Consider the following 8588-nt stretch of genomic DNA (forward strand, 5'->3'; position numbering starts at 1 on the left):
ATTAAAATGCATATATGTATATACAAATATGCAAAAAATTAAAAACAAATGCCAAAAATGTTAGATTATCTGTGATCAGAGCTTTTTAATTAATTTTAATCCTCAATAACTTTTCATATTTTTTGTTTCTACAATTGTAATGTAATGCTTATATGACCAGAAAACATATAAATGTGTGTGTAGGGGGCTGGAGAGATGGCTCAGTGCTTTAGAGCACTGACTGCTCAACCAGAGGTCCTGAGTTCAATTTCCAGCAACCACATGGTGGCTCACAACCATCTGTAATGGGATCCAATGCCCTCTTCTGGTGTGTCTGAAAACAGCAACAGTGTGTGTGTGTGTGTGTGTATATATATATATATATATATATATATATATATATATATATATATATAAAATCAATAAATAAATCTTTTAAAAAATAAAATAAATTTTTATATGTACATATGTACATATATACACAAATACATAAAACTTTGTGTCAGAGACTTGGGATAGATTCTTTCCCATTACTCTTGTACTCTTTTTTTCTTTCCCTTTCTCTTTTCTCTCTCTCTCTCCCTTTGTGTATATAATGGAGGACACCCTCACGTTGTAGTATACATGAGGAGGTCAGAGGATAACTCGCAGAAGTTGTCTCTTTCCTTCACTGTATGAGTTCCAGAGTAAGACACAGTCTGGGTGGCAAGTGTCTTTATCCCCTGAGCTGTCTTGCTGTCCCTGGATTGATTTAACTTTAATGAAGAATTGCCCGCTTGACTGCAGAGCTATCCTGAGTGATGAGCCACAGTTCTCACCAAAAATTACACTCCAGTGTTAACAACTCTCCCCTTCTCTCGTCATTGCCCCCACTGCTTCTTAAGTGGCCCACATAAACCTAAGTGAATTTGGAAGCTGAGATTTTGACTTACTTTGTAAATGGATCTCATGTAGCTCAGGCTGGCCCCTAACTTGCTATGTGGTAGGTTTGATCCTAAAGTTCCGATCTTCCTGCCTCTGCCTTTCAAGAATCAGATTCCAGCCATTGGCCCCCACATTGGATCTACCTCCCAGCCCTGACCTGGGCACTCCTGTGCACACAAGGACGTTCTTAGCCTTAGAAATAAAAGGCCAGGGGCTAACCTGGTAAATACATTATGTTTTTCTTACTCTTGTCAGATCAGCTAGTTAGGAAGGAAACACAAGAGCTCTAGGACTAAGAAAGTTTTGGGGATGAATGAAGCCACTGTAGGTCACAGGGATGTCACTTTTGAGAGGTGTATGTTGTTGTTTTGTTTGTTTTGTTTTTTGTTTTTAATGTTCTATGCAGCGTTTCAGGCATTTGGTGCAATGTTTGCAATAGTTCTCACTTATAATTTACACGCTATTTCTTTTGTATAAAACAAAGGGTCCTAGTGAGAGCCAGGACCTACAGTGAGAGTGGGGTGAAACGAGGCAAGCTTCAGCCCAGTGCTGCTTCATTTAAAAATGGATGCCCTGCATTCAGAAGCCAAACCTGGAGCGATGAGAACTAACTCATAGATGCCTGCTCCTGGAATCTGGCTTAACAGATTTGAACTTCATCTATGATCAACCTACTGATGGGTGACAAAGTGGGGGAGGGGTGTTAGCAATGCCACTAAATGGTGAACACCAATCAGCATTTATTTCTGCTTTTAGGTAGGAACAACCTTGACCCTGACAGAATGCCAGGTAAGGCCATTTCCTCTTTACCCTGCGAGCTGGTCTCAGCCTTGCAGAGTGAGTTAGCATGGGATGATAATCAAGGTTTCTCTTTAGCAGTGTGCCAGTCACATCTACAGCGTTTACTGCAGAAGACCGTAGACTGTAGAAGCTGTGCCGGGCCAGCTTTCCCAGGCTGCTGGAGCACTGGCTCTGGGCAGGACAGCTAGCTGTCTGACACATGCTCAGGGCTGGCTTGCTGGAACCTGGTTGCAGAGGAGACAGGCCCTCCTAAACTAATGTTGCTCTGTAGAAATTCTGCCTCTTGGACTGGCTAAGCACACAGGCTCACAGCTGTTAGCTGGGACCTGTGAGTGACAAAACACACTACTGTGCTGGTTCAGGTACAGCTCTGTGAGGTGCCACTCACTCTGGTATGCTGTGGACGAGCATCGTGAGGGGTCATGGAGCCAGAGCTGTGCCATCAAAAGCGCAAGGCCACAGTACAGTAGGGTGCTGTCAAGAGCTCACGAAAGCTCTTTTCTTACTTAGGAAAGAAAATTCCAGGACTTTTCCTACTTCCTGATAAACAATGGTTGGCACACTAGAAGGCAAAAAATGCCAACGTGAGGCTAGAGTCACATGCCAGTAAGTCTTAGAACCTTGCACACAATCATGTGACGGGTGACCTGGTCTTTTCCTGTTTCTTCCCCACTGCTTGCATTCCCTCGATGTTTTCCACAATAGTTACCATGACAGATGGTCCTGCTTTTCAGAGCAGACCACAGAAGTGCGTATTTATTTAAAAAAAAAAAAAGTATAAGAAGGTGCTGGGCTGTGGTGGCTCATGCCTTTAGTCCTAGCACTTGGGAGGCAGAGGCAAGTGGATCACTGTGAGTTTGAGGCCAGCCTGGTCTGCCAGGACAACCAGGGCTACACAGAGAAACCCTGTCTTGAAAAAGGAAAAAAAAAATATATATATATATATATATATATATGGGGGTAGCTGAGGGCAAGCATTGTGGCCAGAGATGTGAGCTGCGACTCTGGCAAGGCTCCTCAGAAGTTCCTCTGCACTTTATGCTGCTGGGGACGGTGGAACACAGAGGGCACATTTTATCAGACAGTGCTGAACAGTCATGATGCCTCTGTGCCTCAGAACTGCCATCTTTCAAATGTGACCGCCCTTGTCGCAAGTATCCTCACAGGAGTACAAAACCACAGCCCACAACCCAGTGCTTCATAGCCTTCCCCCTGGGATCAGATAGTGACCTAATTTTTTTTTTCTGTAGATTTTGTTAATTATAGACATGGTCATCTGTTATATATTAAATTATTCTTTTAATTATTTGATGGACTGAGCCTAGGGCTATGCACGCTATGTGAGTACTCTGCTGTTGAGCTACATTCCCAGTGAATTTAGCATGTGCTAAATCACATCCATCATTCTGACCTTTGCCAGACACTGCTGTCTATTTAAACCGCAGGCCATGCAAGAGCTGCACAGACACAGAAAGCAGGACCAGCAACTCTTTGGTCCTGATGCAGACAAGTGTTGATAATAGAGTGGGCGGGCACTCCTCACTCCCTACATCACTTCCTGCCTTTGCGCTGTGTTCTCTTCAGGGGTCTTCATAGTCTAAGTCTGTGTCTGACTGAAAAGAAGCCTCTAGGGCTGGTGAGATGGCTCAGTGGGTAAGAGTACCCGACTGCTCTTCCAAAGGTCCAGAGTTCAAATCCCAGCAACCACATGGTGGCTCACAACCATCTGTAACGAGATCTGACGCCCTCTTCTGGTGTGTCTGAAGACAGCTACAGTGTATTACATATAATAAATAAATAAATCTTAAAAAAAAAAAAAGCCTCTAAGCTGAGCTCTGTAGACTGCCTGTGTTAGCGGTCCCCCTCTGCCGCCTGCCTCTGGTAACTTTGTGTCAATTACTTCACTTTCCTAAGCCTTTCCCATCCTAAAGTACAGCTGTTTCCACACTTTAGGACTGAGGAGAATCTGATGACACAAACTATCGGATGTATCACACAGTAGTAAAAAGTAAAAACTGTCACTTTCATTCATGGAAAATCTTTTTTTTTTTTTTTCATTTAGAAATTAAAGTGCTACAAACAGACGAAAATCCTCTCCTGCCGGATGAAAAGCCTGGTAATTTTCCACTGGGGGGTGGAGGACCATGAATTCTAAGTTCTTTACGGTCAGGGACTGGGGGAAGAAATCTGACCTATACATCTCATCTTGATGCAGGAGTTGGGGGTGGGGGTGGGGAGAAGATGAGATGACACCACACACACGCACTTGCTGCGAACTCCTTCTGTATGAGCAGGCTGCTAGGAAAGAGTAGGTGGCTTGATACTGGGCAGGAGCATCCAGCTGCACTTCCAGAACCATCAGGAACTGTAGGGAGTCTGTAGACACAAGAACACACTATGGAGGGCAGGAATGAGAGCCTTCCAGCATGCTGGATCAGTCCCGTGTCAGCATGCTCTTGCTTCCTCACTAGGCCGGGGACAATGCCTTGTACCCCTCCTGGAAAGCTTTCAGAGACTAGCCTCATCTAACCCAGTAAGGTAGATATTGTCCTTGCAGAGCTCGATTAAAGCCTGATGAGGGTAAAAAGAGAGCCAGATCGACACCCATCTATTCTGGACTCCTAGAATCAGCAAATGAAAAATGGGAATGTCAGTTTCCCAAGGCTAGGCAGACACCTGGTGTCAGTACAGCACAGCAGCTGGAGCAGAGTTTCAAAGGCAGTGATTCTGATGATAACATGGATTCACTACCTGACTCCCGCACGCCACCCCAGGCAGGGCAGATGGCAGGAGCGGCCTCCTTGAGGTGCCAGCTCTGCCTGAGAGGACTGTAGGGAGATGACACGGGCTTTTGTGATGTGCCAGCGCTCAGTAAGAGAAAGACAGGCGGCTTGTGCTTGGCAGTCTGAGTTTAGTACACAGTAAAAAAGGTTTTTGGTAAACAAACTTCACATTTAATGAAAACACACACATTCAAGGGGGCGGTTTTCCAGTCTGGATAAACTATATAATGCAGTAACTCAGAATCTCTTTATGTTGTAAAAGACAGAAGTCGAGGAAAGGCCAACAGTCCTAGTAAGAAATACCTCCTTTTCTTTGAAGCATGCTCTGAAATATAAAACTGTCAAGCTAATTCTTTTTCTCATTAAAAGGTGACGTTGCATGCATTGCATTTGAGGCATCCTAACAGTGATAACATTCTGACATGGTGTGGGTGTGATCAGGGCATGTTTCATTTAAAGATTTATTTATAGTATGTATATGAGTGCTCTGTCTTCAAGCACACCAGAAGAGGGAATCAGGTTCTATTACAGATGGTTGTGAGCTGCCATCTGGTTGTTGGGAATTGAACTCAGGACCTCTGGAAGAGCAGTAACGAGTTCTTAACCACTGAGCCATCTCTTCAGAAGCCCCCCACCACCACCACCCCCTGCCCCGGCCCCATTTCCTTTAAATGATCATTACCCTCTAGACTCTCTAGAGACTGCATTTAGAACATTTTCAGTTCTCCCAAGCTATCCTTTTTCAAAATAATGTTTCATTAAGCCTTTATAACACCCTGAAAAGGCAGTAGGATGCACCTATTTCATAGTTATATGTCTTGATGCATAAAAGCTAAGTTAATAGACAGAATCTATATGAAAATTTGGGTTAAGGGCATGCATGAAACTGGTCCATATAAGACCAGAGAGAAGCAGCAGCAGACAGTAGATAAAACTGTCTAGTGGTAATTAAAACTTTCAGAATATACTTGGTTTATATGGCAAACTGCTCCAGGTTGTATGAACACTGAAAGCGATTTTTGTTTTGTGTGTCTGGTAGCACACTTGAAAACTGCAGAGGGTAAGCACTGTATAAGGCTACCCCAAGCAGCACTTCAGATCTAGCTCCCAACAGGAAAGAAAGAAAGAAAGAAAGAGAGAAAGAGAGAAAGAGAGAAAGAGAGAAAGAAAGAAAAGAAAAGAAAAGAAAAGAAAAGAAAAGAAAAGAAAAGAAAAGAAAAGAAAAGAAGGAAGGAAGGTAGGTAGGTAGGTTTCAGCCGGGCGTGGTGGCCCACGCCTTTAATCCCAGCACTCGGGAGGCAGAGGCAGAATTTCTGAGTTCGAGGACAGCCTGGTCTACAGAGTGAGTTCCAGGACAGCCAGGGCTACACAGAGAAACCCTGTCTCGAAAACAAAACAACAACAAGAGAAAGAAAGAAAGAAAGAAAGAAAGAGAGAGAGAGAGAGAGAGAGAGAGAGAGAGAGAGAGAGAGAGAGAGAGAGAAAGGTAGGTAGGTAGGTAGGTTTCTTAAGTGTAGGAGTTAGCTCACGTTAGTTAAGTTAGTAGGTCCTGAGTTCAACCATTGGAATCCACTGTCAGGGCCTGTACCCACCCCGGACAATTTCCGGACTGCTTCTCAGTGCAGTACTGCCCACTTGTGAACCACGTCTGCCGCAGCATCCTGAGGCTGGATAGACCTGCCCTTTCACCTCTAGCCACATGAGCGCGTGTCAGCTACTCTGGCAAGCAAACCGACCTGAAAATCTAGAAAACTCACTGCTGCTTCTCTTGGCTTCCTGTACGAACCCTGACTGGTTACCGGGCCGGAGGAACCCCCAAGAGACCTCCCCCTCCCCATGCAGTCTGCTTAGACAAGGTGTAAGTTACCCACGGTCCAAAGCAATATAACCAGCCACCCCAACAGCCCTGCTGGCCCAGAGGAAAGCCCTGTTCATGGGGAGGCAGCAGAAACCCCACCCCCACCCCGCCCCGCCCCGCCCATGGCTAGGCTCAGTGCTTTAAGGTGCAGTCAGATCCAGCACCGTGACTGAGCACAAGCACTGTCTTGGTTTGAAACCAGACACTGAGCTAAACTTTACATTTCATGATTTAGCAAATGGAAAGAGAATTGGGAAGAAATTCTGGTGTGCCTGAATGAAAAGTAATTGTCTTGCCTGCCTGTATAAATTTAAAACACACACACACACACACACAAATCGTTTATTCTGAGAAAGACAGACCAAGGATAGTGAGCCCCTGAGACACCTGGAAGCGTAGCCTGAAACCCTGAAGCCGCATGTGTGTGCCGAGTGCCCGGCTGAGTGCATCTCAGGAGGCTTCTCCCCCTGGCTGTTGCTGCTCACACCACTGCACTGCACTGCCTGCTCCAGGTGCAGGATCCCCAATACAGACCAGAGTGATGTGCCCATGTGTGTGTTCTTTTCAACAGCTCCAGGTCTGGTTCCAGGTCCGAAATCCCATCCCTCTGCATCCTCCGGCAATATGCTCCTTCCATCAGTCATGGCATCCACCATTTTACTCGTCGCTTCTGCTGTAAACTTCATCGAGCTATAGCTTGAAACGCTATCTTAATCTTTATCTGAAAGATGCTATGGGGATCCCACAGGAGGTCAAGAGAAAAAAATGTAGTTTTCCTTGGACAGACTTCACTGTATAAAAGAACTGTATATTTGTTCCTTATTTTACAATTTAAAAAGCTGGTCCAGATAGTATCATAGAATTAACTTTTCATTTCTGTATTAATTTTAAGACTGCAAAAATCCCAAAGCTATATACTTTTGATCGGATTCAATAAAAACTTTAAGTTTACTAAATGTTTTCCTGTAGTTTCCAAATATTAAAAGTCTATACTAATGTTAGTGATTAACATGAATTTACTGCCAGCATCAACAGGTGAAGAATCAGACTTCAAATAAATGGGTAAACAGGGCAAGTAGCAGTGAGCTCCTAAGATGGTCCCACTTGCTTCAGGAAAGCTGTTATTTGCTTCCGTGCGTTTCTGTCTTCCCTCCTCATCAAATGAACTGGGCAGGCCCAGCCACCCCTCCATTATACCAGCCATCTCTAATGTGATACCCGCGTGGGAAGATGAGCTCCCTCATGAGCCACCGGCCCTGAGTCAGTGCTCAGCTGTCTACAGAAGGTGTGCAGAGTATCAGAAACGCCTTTCTGCACTTGCACTTGGCTCCAAAGAAGAGAACAGGCCTATCTTCTGAGCCAAACTCATGCAAAGAAAAAAGCCACTGGGATACAGCAAGCAGGGAAGGAAGATTGAAAACAAGAACAAAAGCAAAGCCCAGGGGAGAGCCATGTTATTCCTAGCAGTTGTTTCCTCTCTATTCTTTACAAAGTAACCTCTTCTGCTTCCCGATTCTACACACACAGCACTCCCCTCTCCATCCCCACGTTAATACAGCAGGATACAGTGTTCTCATTAACACCCCTCAGTGTAAGCCAAAGTAACACAGAGCACAAACATAACCACAGCGTTTGGAGAGGAGCCGACAAGCCAAAGCCCAGGTACATTTTGCAGTCAGAAGTTGTATTTAAAAGCGGCACTGTGGGAGAATCTCATGATGCTGTTGGACTCGGCCAGTGTTTTCAGATGCTAAGAAATGGGGGAAGTCTTCACCCTAGACGACTTCCATTCCTTAACCCCTAGTCAAAATATGTCAGCACTGACAAGTCTTTAAATAAAACACCAGACAGAATTACATAAAATTACAAATTAACAATTTATTTTAAGGATTTCATTTTTAGAAATAAAAAACAAAACAAAACAGCTTGCAAAAGTGGTGATTTTGTTATATCCTAACCGGTTAGGTATTTTCTGTAAGTTCTAAATAAGTAAAATAATATAAAAATATATTTTCAAGTCTTTCTAGAACAAAAGGAAAACCACACAAATCATTAAATACTTTGGGATTTTCTTTACTCCCCACAGCTAATTTCACAGATATAAAAGCTGAAACGCATTTATACCCTGAAGCACAGCCTCCAACAGGCATGGAATCACAGTCTGTTGTGTTATGTAGGATGTAGCTCTGTCGTGCTCTGTGCTATGGAGAGGAGAATGGAGAATAACCATCAGGCTCCGTGAC

At 44.3% G+C, this 8588-nt stretch overlaps 1 protein-coding gene across 5 annotated transcripts in view; it reads left to right on the forward strand.

Moving 5' to 3' along the window:
• Art3 (ADP-ribosyltransferase 3 (inactive)) overlaps positions 1–8250 on the forward strand; it is a 28807-nt gene extending 20557 nt beyond the window's left edge. The window contains exons 8-11 of one of the 5 annotated variants that reach the window (XM_085836852.1): positions 1660–1692; positions 3767–3820; positions 4754–4779; positions 6917–8250. In XM_085836852.1, the coding sequence (XP_085692978.1) occupies positions 1660–1692; positions 3767–3820; positions 4754–4779; positions 6917–7024 (221 nt within the window). In that variant the 3' untranslated portion in view covers positions 7025–8250. Of the gene's footprint in view, positions 1–1659; positions 1693–3766; positions 3821–4749; positions 4780–6916 lie in introns of all 5 variants that reach the window. The other 4 variants (XM_085836851.1, XM_029477276.2, XM_085836853.1 and 1 more) reach the window with 4 other exon arrangements.
• The last annotated feature ends 338 nt before the right edge of the window (positions 8251–8588 follow it).

The sequence above is a fragment of the Mus caroli genome, unplaced genomic scaffold, assembly GCF_978045245.1.
Source record: "Mus caroli unplaced genomic scaffold, Mus_caroli_1 scaffold_4, whole genome shotgun sequence".
Classification (NCBI taxonomy): domain Eukaryota; kingdom Metazoa; phylum Chordata; class Mammalia; order Rodentia; family Muridae; genus Mus; species Mus caroli.